A 14,259-nucleotide genomic window follows, 5' to 3' on the forward strand; every position below is an offset into this window, starting at 1 on the left:
CTTTGCCATTGTCGGTTGTCAGATGATGTGGTGCCTTTGAAAGTTTGTGTATGTGTGCGCGCGCATGTAGGGGTTGGTGGGTGATTGCATGGGGGTTTGTGTGTGAGAGAGTGAAAGACAAAGAGCAAGGGGAATGAACATTTTGATATATACACTACATGACCAAAGGTATATGGACACCTGCTCGTCGAACATCTCATTCCAAAATCATGGGCATTAATATGGAGTTGGTCCCCCCCTTTGCTGCTATAACAGCCTCTACTCTTCTGGGAAGGCTTTCCAATAAATGTTGGAACATCGCTGCGGGGACTTGCTTCCATTCAGCCACAAGAGCATTAGTCAGGTCGGGCACTGATGTTGGGCGACTAGGCCTGGCTCGCAATCGGCGTTCCAATTGAGCCCAAAGGTGTAATATAGGGTTGAGGTCAGGGCTCTGTGCAGGCCAGTCAAGTTCTTCCACACCAATCTCGACAAACCATTGATGTATGGACCTCGCTTTATGCACAGGGGCATTGTCATGTTGAAACAGGAAAGGGCCTTCCCCAAACTGTTGCCACAAAGTTGGAAGCAGAGAATTGTCTAGAATGTCATTGTATGCTGTAGTGTTAAGATTTCCCTGGAACTAAGGGGCCCAGCCCGAACCATGAAAAACAGCCCCGGACCATTATTCCTCCTCCACCAAACTTTACAGTTGGCACTATGCATTGGGGCAGGTAGCGTTCTCCTGGCATCCACCAAACCCAGATTTGTCTGTCGGACTGCCAGATGGTGAAGAGTGATTCATCACTCCAGAGAACGTTTCCACTGCTCCAGAGTCCAATGGCGGCGAGCTTTACACCACTCCAGCCGACGCTTGGCATTGCGCATGGTAACCTTAGGCTTGTGTGTGGTTGCTCTGCCATGGAAACCCGTTTAATGAAGTTCCCGACGGACAGTTCTTGTGCTGACGCTGATTCCAGAGGCAATTTGGAAATCAAATCGAATTTTATTAGTCACATGCGCCGAATACAGCAGGTATAGACCTTACAGTGAAATGCTTACTTATGAGCCCCTAACCAAAAATGCAGTTTAATAGAAATGGATAAGAAATAAAAGTAACAAGTAATTAAAGAGCAGCAGTAAAATAACAATAGCGAGACTATATACAGGGGGGTACCAGTACAGAGTCAATGTGCGGCGGCACTGGTTAGTTGAGGTAATATGTACATGTAGGTAGAGTTATTAAAGTGACTTTGCATAGATGATAACAGAGTAGCAGCGGTGAAAAAAAGAGGGTGGGGGGGGGGGCAATGCAAATAATCTGGGTAGCCATTTGATTAGGTGTTCATGAGTCTTACGGCTTGGGTGTAGAAGCTGTTTTGAAGCCTCTTGGACCTAGACTTGGCGCTCCGGTACTCAGTCGTGAGCGTTGCAACCAAGGACAGACCATTTTTATGCGCTAAGTGCTTCAGCACTCTGCTGTCCCGTTCTGTGAGCTTGTGTGGCCTACCACTTCGCGGCTGAGCCGTTGTTGCACCTAGACATTTCCACTTCACAATAATAGCATTTACAGTTGACCGGGACAGCTCTAGCATGGCAGAAATGTTATGAACTGACTTGTTGGGAAGGTGGCATCCTATGATGGTGCCACATTGAAAGTCACTGAGCTCTTAAGTACGGCCATTCTACTGCCAATGTTTGTCTATGATTTCATGGCTGTGTGCTCTACTTTATACATGTGGCTGAAATAGACGAATCCGTTAATTTGAAGGTGTGTCCACATACTTTTGTATATATATAGTGTATATTGAATATATATATACCCACAGGGGCACTGACTGCTACAGGCACCACACAACATTACCACAACTCATTATGAAATACCATAACCTAGTCACAGGAGGGCGCTGTCTGATCTTACTGCAGTTTTCCATCTTTAAGCAAAACACTCTATGGTAGCTGTGGGTAAGTCTCGCGAGGTTTGCATTTTTCATTTTCTTCATCCAGCATGGCCGCGCTGTATGAGGGATTCACGTTGTGCGGACTTGTACAAACTCAAAATGCTTCAGATTCGCCAATTCAGGGAATTGAACTGGATGGAGACAGTGACCATGTCGTCGTCACCGATTCCACGAGATCTGTCACTTTATACAAGGTAATGTTGACCAATATAAGTGGCTGAAATGTTGAACCAGCTCAGCTGATGGCACACTCGTGTCAATTGCAGTGGGGGGGATCCGAAGCGTTTCAAAATATTAGCTAGCTACATATAACAATTGATCCCTCTCTTACCAGTATTGCAATGGTGTTCATCAACTATCTAGCAACAAATATGCGTATTCAGACGGTTTACTTGAATCAATCGACATGCACATAGGTGGAATGAGAACTTATTTTCTTATCTTACTTACTTATAGAAATTATGAGAACCGTACTACTAGATAGCTGCTTGGCATGGGTTTGTTTGGTTAGCTGACGTTGGTGCCACCGTCAAAAAGGTAGTCACACTAGTCTTGTATTTGAATATGAACGTAACTTACCGCAAAAATTGTGTTTGTGTTGAAAAATGCATGTGTTGTTTACTTCTGAGGTGCTGTGTTGACAGGTTTCAGACCAGAAGCCTCTGGGTAGCTGGACGGTGAAACAGGGACAGCTGTTGACTTGTCCTGCAGTGTTCAACTTTCAGACCAAGGAGTATGTAGTGGTCTCCGACAACAAGGTAACACTTGTGGACACTTTACACAAACATAGAAACTGAACACATTTAAAACATCTGGACTTGATTCTTTAAATAAAGTGGTTGTCTTCATTTTGTTCATGGTCAATAAATGTTTACTCACTAGGTCATCAGAATTTGGAAAGATGAAGACCTCAATTTAGACAAAGCATTTAAAGCAACTGTAAGTATGAGCTCCCTCTCACACACGCATACAATTTCAACCTCCTCTGCTTTGACTTTGTCAATATGGTGACATACTCTGCAAATTGCACAGTAACATGAACTGTGCCAGTGAGAAGTCATTGTACCATAATTGAATCAAATTATGCCGTACATTTCCTTTTTATCTCAGGCTTTCCTCTGGCTTTGCGGTCATTTCGCGATGTCTCGCAGTTATCGGTCTTAACTAGCTCTGTGTCTGCAATGTCTCTTAGGTATCTGCTGATGTATGGCGGGTCCACTCTGCCCCTGGGGGAGAGCCTGTGGTGCTGTTTCAGAGAGGGGCAGTCAGACTCCTGGACTCCCTCCTCTCCGCCCCCCAACAGCCCATAGAGGATGTCCTGTCAGAGGAGGAGGTCATAAGGTCAGACAATGGACACTAGTCTGGATTAGCGATCCGTAACCTTAGGTTTGGTTGGCTTTAGTCCCACCACTATAGAGGCCGGTTGGCTTATTCTCTTTCAGAGCTATGGATATAAAAATATATACAGTTGAAGTCAGAAGTTTACATACACTTAGGTTGGAGGCATTAAAACTAATTTTTCAACCACTCCACAAATTTCTTGTTAACAAACTATAGTTTTGGCAAGTCTGTTAGGACATCTACTGAGAACTGACCTCAATCCTATAGAAAATTTGGGGGCAGAACTGAAAAAGCGTGTGCGAGCAAGGAGGCCTACAAACCTGACTCAGTTACACCAGCTCTGTCAGGAGGAATGGGCCAGAATTCACCCAATTTATTGTGGGAAGGTTGTGGAAGGCTACCTAAAACATTTGACCCAAGTTAAAAAAATTTAAAGGCAACGCTACCAAATACTAATTGAGTGTATGTAAACTTCTGACCCACTGGGAATGTGATGAAAGAAATAAAAGCTGAAATAAATCATTCTCTCTACTATTATTCTGACATTTCACATTCTTAAAATAAAGTGGTGATCCTAACTGACCTAAGACAGGGAATTTTTACCAGGATTAAATGTCAGGAATTGTGAAACTGAGTTTAAATGTATTTGGCTAAGGTGTATGTAAACTTACGACTTAAACTGTATATTGTTTTTTTAAACTTGCACCCATATTCATTTACATTGAGTCAGCAACTATGATAATTCTGTCCACATTGCTGTCAATACTTGGCTCATTTGAGTAAACAATCGTTTTTTTGTGTGAGATGCACACAGTTGACAATGTCCTCATGTTACCCCCTAGGTGGAGCACCAACATCGTGGCTGAGAAACAGCACTTTGTCCTCTTCACGACAGAGAAGGTAGAATATCCTTTCCTCGCGGTACGCTGAATAGCCGTGTACTCAATGACCTGCCACGTGCAGGCATAAACGCAGTGGCATCTGCAACATGCTATATTTTGTGCAAGTATGAATTCTGTGCCACAATGTCATGTTTAACATGGCTTCCCTGTTGTCCGTCACAGAAAGGGAAGCGCTGCCTTTATGTGCAGAGGCTCAACCCCAACACCCTACAGAAGTATAGGCTGGAGAGAGAAGACTCTGGAGCTCCCCCATTGAGTTTCTCTGCCTCTCTCCGGGACAAACACATCAACCTGCTCTACCTATGTGAGTACGGCCGTCACTTCCCTGCCAAAGTAATGTGTTAGAAATGTTCAAGTAGTAATGTTCATTCAGCTTTTAAGGTGCATTATGCAGAAATCGTTTTGGCATTTCCTGGTTAAAATTCTAATAGTTTGCCTATTTTCAGTTTGTGACAAAACAAGCGATGTGTAGAGAATCAATGTACAGTGATGTACACATTTCAAATGCAGTGAAATATCTTTTCAGCTGTTTGAAACTGGTGTGCAAAACCAGAAGTAAGACGGGAAAACTGAACTTAATAACAGAAAGCATAGAAATAGCGCACATAGAACAATGTACCACTTGGACTTGCTTTCAAAAGCGTGACAGATCTATAACTCTCATTTCTATGTGAATTTGATCGGGTAGCCCAAAAAGTTCCATGTTACAGCTTTAATGTTGTCCCCCCCCAGATAACTAGAATACTGTTGAAATGGTACTGCATTCGATATCAATGAAGCACTTAACAAACAATGAAACGCAGTTGTCGGTCATCGTAGCTACAGCCTCATGATAGCATTTCGGTTTTTTATGAGAAACTTGCGCTCTCAGTGATGTGCTGGTGACATAAGGCTATGATTGACCTGACTTGCATCTCTGTCTTCTATCTCGCTCTCTCTTTTCTCCAGACCCTAACGGCTGTGTGTACCAGAGTGTGGTGGCGGCGCAGGGGTATGTGGAGCTGGAGGGGGTGCAGCCCCTGCCTCGTAGCCTGCACCTGAGGCTGCCCGTTGGGGAGGGGGAGCTGGGAGCTGCCTCGGCAGTGGCCCTGGACGAAGCTCATGTGGCTGTGGTGGGGGTGCCCCATCCCTCCGCTAGGACTGGCAAAGGTAAATATCAGGGATTGGATCAATGCCATGTCAATTCAGGAGCTAAACAGAAATGTCAATTTTCCTCATGTGGAGTTCTAGTTTACTTCATGAATTGATTGAATTCTGATTCTCACACACATTCGCCCAATCCAGCATCAACCCCTAGATACGTACTTTTCAAAGTTCTGATTTGACGCGTGTAAACAACATGGTGATATCTTCCCCTTGTTTGCTCGGGAGCTTTCACCACATTGCTGACATCCATCCGATCCTTTTTATTATTTTTTCCATTTCAGATTTCCTCTGCATCTGGAATACTAATTTCCAGACTCTTCAGGCTGGCAAGGAGATGGTGGGAAGAATCCATGGACAGGTAGGTTTTTTTGCCTCACAAACTTCAACCAAATGACTCTATGTATCTTGTACTAAAGATCCACTTCCCTCCTATTTATATCAATGATCGTTCCTTCATTTCCCCTCAGGTCTGGTGTTATTTGGGAAAGCTGTTTGTCCCTCATGGCAAGGCCCTCTCCGTCATTCCCTACGAGTGTCAGAAGTCCTCTCTGGCCTCGGCCCTGGGGAAACTACGACACGCTGGGATCGCAGGTAACACGGCATTTCCTCAGTAAAACAGTCACCAGAGTGGCGTTTGTCGTCCTTGACAGTGCCTGGTTGAATCTAAAATGGCACCCTATTCCCTATACAGTGCACTGCTTTTAATACAAGCCCTAGTGTCCCTGGTCAAAAGTAGTGAATAGGAAGCCATTTCAGATGACGCTATATCACTCCTGTTTACATGTTATTGCATATGTTTCCTTCACCTATCTAATGTACTGAATCTGTAAATGACTGTTTTGGAATTGCATCTGAATAGCATCCCTTGAAATGTCATCGTAAGCAAACAGTTTAGTGATTTGCGGCTTTGTAGTGTCCAAATCGTCGGTGGCTGTGCCCTCTTGGAACACCCTACTCCATGGGGATCAGCCACAGGGGCCCACCAAAATAGTGGAGACCAGGAAGAGTGTAAGTTAACCTGACTTCCTGAATTGATTGACCCTAGTACTTTACCACCAGAATGGATTAATGTCAATTTCACCTGTTCTGATTGGTCCTCCCTTGTACAGAAGCTGAGTCGGAAGAGCCAATCAGCGCAAGCCCTCACAGTGGACCAAGTACTGGAGCTTATCAAGGTATGTTAGATCAACTATTCATTTTGCTTTTCTGTTTTGGGAGTCTCAAACAGCTATTGATGTTGTACATTGAGTGAATGACAAATGGCCAGTCCTTTTCATAGCGTGTTTATATCAAATGTAATTGTTCTCAAGGAAATTTTAAGTTAGGTGTTAACTGTGTTCAACCTCAACCCCTCCAGACTCGTCCAGTGGATGAGGTCCATAGGGAGGTGGAGGCCCTGGTCTCCAGAGGCGATGCCCAGGACCTGCAGCTCTCGGTGGGCCAGCTGGCCTGCCACCTGGTGGCCCGAAGCCAGGCCGAGACAGCCTTCTACACTCCCGTGGCCCTGGCACAGCTGGTGCAAACACAGTGCCTTTGCCACAGGTGAGGGTGGCATTGGGTTGACTCGTACGGTACGGGAGTATTGGTCCTTTGGACAGGGAGGTTATCAGAATGATGGGCTATGTTGGGTGCATGGAAAGTAAATGTGAACAGGGTCGTCAGCTCGTAGTAGTGTTGGTGCCATCCGCTTGTTATGCAAGTTGGGGTGTGTCTTGCTTCCATCCTCACCGATCTAGCAAGACATCTTTGTTGAAGTACTTGAGACAACATTTTGAGTGTCTCTTTGTCGGATACATTTGCACTCGGTCTCCGACAGTGAGCTTCATCATTTCTTCCTGAGACCAGCGGAGTAAAAAAAGTCAGAATGATCAGCTTCTATCCAGTAAGCACATAAAACTGCTTCGCCGGGCCAAATATACACTCCTTTCTGGAAACATGAATACCTGAAGTCTTTATATCTATTATAGACCTGTTTGCGCAGTGATGAACCTATAGGCCTTCAGTGTGTGACAGGTTAGTACAGTGGTGAACCTATTGGCCTTCAGTGTGTGAGAACAGGTTAATGATGCTGAAATGTAAACAACCGTAATACCAACACATATGTAGGAGAGGCGCTCTTTGTTAAAGGGTCAGTGGTGTAGTGGAGGCTATATGCCATATAAGCACTTTTTTTTAAATACATTTTTTATGGCGGTTGCGTGTACTCCATTAATTCCCACTGATGCAAAGTAGTGTAGTGGATGTACATACGACTTATCAGTTATGTAGTACAATAGAGAAATCATGCACAAAGTAGCCTAAAATTTCGCAGCGCAAGTGAAATGTATTAATACTCACGCCGCACCCATAGCCTAGTTTCAGAGGAATATCATCTGCAGGCAGCAAGAGCGCACATTTGTCAACTGGTTTTGGCATGGAGCTGCTCAGAAGAATGACATTGGTAGCCGGTAGGGTAGGTAAGAAATACCAGTGAATGCTTACTAAGGCAACAATGGGTATGCAAACCAGGTATTAGTCTGAAGTCTTGGTTAGTAGACTATTTGTGATGCACAATTCTGTAATCATGCCCTGTTTGCATCAGGGGTGTGGGCCTGGGTGGACACAGGTCCATCCAATCAGATTGAGCTGAGAAATAATACATTATTATTCAAAATATACTCCTCACGATCCCCCACCCCCACAAAATATCCTAGAACATCACATTTTTGTTATTCTATTAAAAAAGGTGATTTATAGTGCTAATCTGAAAAATATATAGGAAAATTCATTTAAAAAACGTAGAAAAGAGGATTTTTCACACAGGGTAATTTTCCTCCGCTGGGCAGGCCACTTGTGATTTATTTATTTATTTTTGCAAAATGTGAGTATTCTCCAGTTACCACTACACCACCACATAGGGCATATGGAAAGACAGCAGTCACACACATTTGTATTTAACTAGTCAAGTACGTTAAGAACTTTTTCTTATTTACACACAGCATGATGTCAAAGGATAAGCAGTCTATAAACGTGGATATAGTAAGCTAGTAGGTCCCAATCATGAGAATACAAAAACACAACCATCAGGCTAATGTACAACTATTACTCCCCATTGCATAAACGTTTCATGTTTAGCACAAAGTAACCTGCGACCTAAAGTTTAAATGTATCAATGTTTCACACGTTAGTTATTTTCATAGCGATTGCTAACAGCAAGCGAGCTGCAATAAAAAAACTTTAAAAAACAATTCCACTCACCAGATGATGATAATTTGAAACTTAACTTCTTGTTGAGAGTTATTCTTGAAAAGGGACAAGCTAACAAATTAGGAACAACATCTTATTTGATAACACCTGCTGCAGCCTCTGCAACTAGTCTACCCAAAAAGATGGCTAGCTAGACCGTGGGAAAACTACGGCTCCTTATTGTGCAGTGGCCGGTTGGCCTTTGAGAAGGCAGAAGTTACCATACGTTTTTGTAAAAACGGTACCACCTATTACAAGTCAAAAGTTGGTTGGTTGATTAAACTGTCACTCCAAAATGTTGCCCCTAATACAGGTGAATGGTAGATGCCTTCTATCTAGTTTGATGGCCTAGCCAATGGCTTGTCTTAGCTAGGTTTATCTCCCCAGAGACCACAAAAAAGAAAATCATGATTGGATCTTATTTTTTTTTTTTCAGTGTTAACCTTTCCATTCCAACAAAAGCTGAGGAGATTAAATCAGAACATCACTGAAAAGAATAATGTAATTAGAATTATTGTTTTAATTATTTTATATATCCTTTGGTGTAGAAGGCCCATTGTTCCCCACTGTGTTTGAGTTAGTGATGATTTCTAGAGTGGCTATTTTCCCTCAGAATGCATTTTTAACCATTCTGAATGTATAAAGAATCCAAATGTTGTTCTGAAATATGAACACAGAAATACTGGACATTTACATCTCTTATTATGGTGGTGATTTGACAAAATGACAATCATGGTCTTTAATTTGACTTTTCCGTGGCTCGGTCTTGACTCGGACCGCTTGTCGCCCTCCCGGCCTCAGGTTTGACAAAGTCTCCCCCCCCCCCCCCCATCCGGTTTTGGTATTTTTTCTCCGGGCTTGGTCTTGAATCTGTCTCGCTTTAGGTGGTCTCGAACACTGCAAGAAATCATAGGTGAAGACATTATTGTGGGTGGGTACCTATCCAGTTTCAGCACCTATCAGTAGCAACGAAGGAAAGAATACTAGGAAAGGAAGCTTTTTGTAGTATTTTCACACAGACTGTTGTTGAGTCCCTTGGTTTGGTTCTGACCTGTTCTGTGTGTCTTTCTGCAGCGTGTGTCCCGACCTCCTGCTGCTGGCCCTGGAGCACAAGGACTACTTCCTGTGTCAGCTCTGCCTGCAGCTCTTTCCAGACATCCCTGAGGTGGTCACGTGTGCCTGCCTCAAAACCTTCATCAGGTCAGTCTAACTCGATAGTGTATGGGGGCGTCTTTTGTAACAACCTATACGTTGTGAATAAGATTAATTCTGGTGAAGCTCGGGCTAGTGTTTCCTACCAGTGCAGGAGCTTGGTTATGTATTTGTTGGCCTAATTGTTGTGCTCTCTTTTGATGGTTGAAGTTTCTATTCATTGTGTACAATGCATTTTTTTCCCACCTCATTGTAAACCAAGCGGTCTCTTTGTGGCTGTGTATTGCTTTTAAATTATCCTTATTTTGAAGTGCTTTATTTCTAGAACTTGTTTTGTTTGAACCATTTCCAATGCTTCCAGGTCTTGTTCCTGCAAATTCAATAGTTTGTCAACTCATATAAATAGCCTGAAATCAGGATTGTTGTTGTAACGGCCGTGTGTCACTCTCCCTCAAGTGTGCCAGACGGCGACGTGGAGATGGTCAGTCTGGAGCCGGACAGCGTGTCTTTCATGGAGGGCCTGGTGGCGGCGGGGGCCCGGGGGGGCCAACAGAACGGCTTCAGCCCGCCTCTGTTTGAGGAGGACAGCTGTGACGTCAACCACCAGCCCAAACCTCCCCAGGATAAAAAGAACCCCACACTGCAGCTAGAGGCCTGCCCCGTGGGTCTACACAAGGCTGTGCTACTGTATCCTTTTGTATAGTCTGGACAATAATTTCCCTAAACACTATCCCATTGCAAGACTACAGTAATATCTGCTTATGTCATTATTGATTGAACAGTGTATTTGATAGACGTACATTGACACACAGAATCATCAATAGTCAGAGGGATTGAACCAACACAAGGCTGTGACTGTATCCTCTCACTATAGCTTTGTTGAATTGTTCATTAATAGGGATAGATAAAATATTAAATAACAATGACAAATTTCTTTGTCAACAGTCGGCTGCAATGCACCATAATGTTTACCTTGCGCTAATATACAGCACCAGTCCATAGAAATGACTCTTAAACCTGTGTGGAGATGTTATAACTTAACTGTGCTGCTATAGTAATGAGGTCCTGCAGACGCCGTACAGTGACAACTTCCTGCTCCCACACCTGAAGGACCTCAACACTCAGCAGGTTATTGTGAGTAGATACCTGTGTCCCATCTCCTTGACAATATGCCATCGTTGGGATCAATTCCATTCAAGTCGATTCAGGAAGTAAATTCCAATTCCAGTCTTCCTCATTGAAGAACAGTAAAATGTGAATATTTGTGTACTTCCTGAATTGACTGAATTTATTTGGAATTGACTGTAATCCTGCAATATACCATGGTGTTTTTTTTGTTTTTTTACTACCAATTTATGAATTGCAGTTAGCTATGAGGATGCATTGAAATACTGATGGTTGCATCCTTCTGTTTCCTCTCCTAGCTCTTTCTTCAGTACCTCCAGTTTGTCTATTTGAAATATTCCCAAGACGTCTACACACAAACGCCAGGTTTGAGATCGCCCACGATGACACAGGTTGGTACATGGAAGCATGGAAGTTATACAAAAGGTGAATGCATATAATTATATTTTATAGCATTAACTTAATGTGTGTATTCTCAATTTCCTTTTCTAGATCATTGACTGGATGTGCTTGTTGTTGGATGCTCATTTCACGGTCTTGGTCATGGCTCCTGATGCCAAAGGATTGCTGTCAAATCTCCAAAGCTTTGTCAAATCCCAGGTATATGCTTTCTCTTTGGTCCAAATGATATTTGACCATTTTTGCCATAATGGTTCCCTTGATAACAACTAGTGTAATTTGTTTGTTTTTATTGCCGTGAGAATAAAAACCCGTTGAGGCACCCAGGGAGGAATGTTTACCTCTTCAGTTGTTCAAACTGGAAAAACAAGTGTTGCAATTATAAGGGCTAGCCGTTTTGTGTCAGAACTTGAAGGTAGACTCAGCGTTATGACGTTGCTACGAGCAGCATCTGACGATATTAGGATGAGCACGATGCAAGACTTTGCTGACACACAGAGTATCTGCGCATGTGCACTGGTTCGCTCCACGCTTATAAAACGTGCTAGCTACGGGACCAACCCAGCTGAGGAATTTAGCCACACGCTTCAACGTTCTTATTTGTTTGCCGAAATTGACACACTACTGCTATTTACTTTGTGCATCTACTTCATCTTTAACGTCTATCCCCATCTACCCATTCCAGGTGAAACTATTCTCTGAACTGGGGAAGATCGAGAGCAGCCTTCAAGAGCTCCACAAAATGAAGCCGTCGAAGGACATCAGCCAGTACTCCATAGAAGTCATTGAGCTGTTTTAGACCATATTTACAGATTATTTCGAAAAGAACTCTGCCGTTGACCTTCTCTCCCCATTTTCTCTTGGTCAGTTGCGTCGTTGTGTTCCACTTTGTATTTGGTCCACTACCAAAAGGTCCGTGGTTCAACTGCTGTATCATACCTACCTACTGTAGATGCCTACACTGGTCCTAGATCTGCTTGTGCTTTCAACGATGAGCATAGGAGTTGGCTGTGCAGCGCCCAAACAGATCTGGGGTCAGTCTAGTAGATTCACAGATGTGTAGAGCAAATTATTCTCTAGTTCTGAACTGTGGCATTGCTGAGGCCTAGGTCCCTATAGCCATGTGATTTGTATTTGTCTCTATAATCTTGAGGGCGTGTGTAGTAGAAATATTTTCTAATATGAATTATGTAAACGATATAGTCCTATGATATTGCAACATGGCATAGATATTTTTAACCTATGGAACATACTGTCCCTTTATAGTAATATACAAAATACTCACATGTTTGGAAATGGGACTCAACCTGTTGAGTGGTTGAAAGTCTTGTGGTTAAATGTTGTATTTCCTGAAGGCTATTTGGACTGTGAATAACTGTACATCTCCCAATCACATTGTAGTGTCGCACATGTTTTCTATAGATGCATTCTGTGTTGCATTCTCACAAAGTCCATTCTGAATTCATATGACAGTGTTTTGTATTAAAAATACCCTATGCACAAAAGGACCCTCGTCTTGGTACCATCATGAATGGTTATATGTATGTCTATGGTAAGATGACATGGTACATGATACCATATACAAAAGTATTGTGGACACCCCTTCAAATTAGTGGAGGAGGAATAATGGTCTGGGGCTGTTTTTCATGGTTACAGGCTAGGCCCCTTAGTTCCAGTGAAGGGAAATCTTAAAGCTCCATAAATCAAATTATATTTGTCACATGCACCAAATACAACCTTACAGTGAAATGCTTACTTACAAGCCCTTAACCAATAATATAGTTTTAAGAAAAAATAAGTTAAGTAAAAAATGAAAGTAACAAATAATTAAAGAGCAGCAGTAAAATAACAATAGCGAGGCTGTACACAGGGGGTACCAGTACAGAGTCAATGTGTAGGGGCACCGGTTAGTCGAGGTAATTGAGGTAATATGTAGAGTTAAAGTGACTATGAATAGAAAATAAACAGCATAAAAGTCAGGGAAGCCATTTGATTAGCTGTTCAGGAGTCTTATGGCTTGGGGGTAGAAGCTGTTAGGAAGTCTTTTAGACCTAGACTTGGCGCTCCGGCACCGCTTGCCGTGCGGTAGCAGAGAGAACAGTCTATGAATACAATGAAATTCTAGACTATTCTGTGCTTTCAACTTTGTGGCAACAGTTTGGGGAAGGCCCTTTCCTGTTTCAGCACAAAAATGCCCCTGTGCACAGAACAAGGTCCAAGCCTTCTCAGAAGAGTGGAGGCTGTTATAGCAGCAAATGGGGGACAAACTCCATATTAATGCTCATGCTTTTGGAATGAGATGTTCGAAAAGGTGTCCACATACTTTTGGTCATGTAGTGTATGTAATTTAGATATCCACATCAATATTTTTTGCAATACTGCTAAAGGCTACGTGGAACATGCAACCAGAAAATGAAGTTTTTTTTAAAAAACACTTGGAGGTGCCCTTTTCCATTGTGTTGTACCGCCTTTTGCATGAAGACAGTAGGTAATATCAAGACATTAATTGCATTCAAATGGGCGTAACAAATGTATAGTTGAAAGATTTGGGCATTAGAAGTACTACCCTTTAGAGGGAAACTTCCAATTCACATCGTCAAAAGAGATCGTTGTCGGCAGGATTCGAACCTGCGCGGGAAGATCCCAATGGATTTCTAGTCCATCGCCTTAACCACTCGGCCACGACAACTTGATATTTTATACATTAAATTACTCCCAATTTAACCCATCCCCATGTTAAACTTGCTACTATTTATCGTTTTTAAGACTTTTAACTGTTTTTTGAACGACCATTCACTTTGCTGGCTGCTTCTATTGAAAATGTAGCTATAACATCGAAACAATTAGACTTCTGCCTGCTGGAGTTAATAAAGATATGTGCTTGCTTTAAAGAGAAAAGCCTTGGCATTGACAATCTACAGAGAGCAGGACGTAGTAGTAGTATGCCTGATCTAAATAGGCTACATTTGAGAGTATAAACCATAGACTGTAATTTAACATAATGTAGCTAGGCCCTATCATAAGAGAGG

The 14,259-nt window shown here is 42.7% G+C and overlaps 1 protein-coding gene and 1 non-coding gene across 3 annotated transcripts; one reads left to right on the forward strand and one right to left on the reverse strand.

Annotated features, from left to right (window-relative positions):
* Window positions 1–1,957: 1,957 nt before the first annotated feature.
* Window positions 1,958–12,735, forward strand: LOC139568725 (nucleolar protein 11-like). 2 transcript variants are annotated; one of them, XM_071390758.1, is made up of 18 exons: window positions 1,958–2,134; window positions 2,585–2,698; window positions 2,823–2,879; window positions 3,133–3,281; window positions 4,124–4,202; window positions 4,346–4,487; window positions 5,132–5,332; window positions 5,611–5,687; window positions 5,797–5,920; window positions 6,243–6,337; window positions 6,439–6,504; window positions 6,687–6,871; window positions 9,629–9,754; window positions 10,163–10,393; window positions 10,762–10,840; window positions 11,131–11,223; window positions 11,324–11,431; window positions 11,916–12,735. In XM_071390758.1, exons 1-18 carry the CDS (start codon window positions 1,988–1,990, stop codon window positions 12,027–12,029), a joined length of 2,187 nt encoding a protein of 728 aa, XP_071246859.1. In that variant the 5' UTR covers window positions 1,958–1,987; the 3' UTR covers window positions 12,030–12,735. The 2 variants fall into 2 exon arrangements, with proteins under 2 accessions (XP_071246859.1, XP_071246860.1); XM_071390759.1 differs by having other exon boundaries at window positions 4,124–4,181.
* Window positions 12,736–13,837: 1,102 nt separating this feature from the next.
* Window positions 13,838–13,919, reverse strand: trnas-aga (transfer RNA serine (anticodon AGA)). The gene has a single exon. It is a non-coding gene; the product is annotated as a tRNA-Ser (tRNA).
* Window positions 13,920–14,259: the final 340 nt, after the last annotated feature.

Source organism: Salvelinus alpinus, chromosome 2 (genome assembly GCF_045679555.1).
Source record: "Salvelinus alpinus chromosome 2, SLU_Salpinus.1, whole genome shotgun sequence".
In the NCBI taxonomy this organism is placed as follows: domain Eukaryota; kingdom Metazoa; phylum Chordata; class Actinopteri; order Salmoniformes; family Salmonidae; genus Salvelinus; species Salvelinus alpinus.

What these genes read in the sequence shown, in the direction of transcription:
- LOC139568725 (XM_071390758.1), top strand. Translation starts at nt 1,988, where the DNA reads ATGGCCGCGCTGTATGAGGGATTCACGTTGTGCGGACTTGTACAAACT. An exon ending in TAGTGGTCTCCGACAACAAG is followed by an intron (nt 2,699 to 2,822) that starts GTAACACTTGTG and finishes TTTACTCACTAG; the next exon opens with GTCATCAGAATTTGGAAAGA. An exon ending in CATCAACCTGCTCTACCTAT is followed by an intron (nt 4,488 to 5,131) that starts GTGAGTACGGCC and finishes TCTTTTCTCCAG; the next exon opens with ACCCTAACGGCTGTGTGTAC.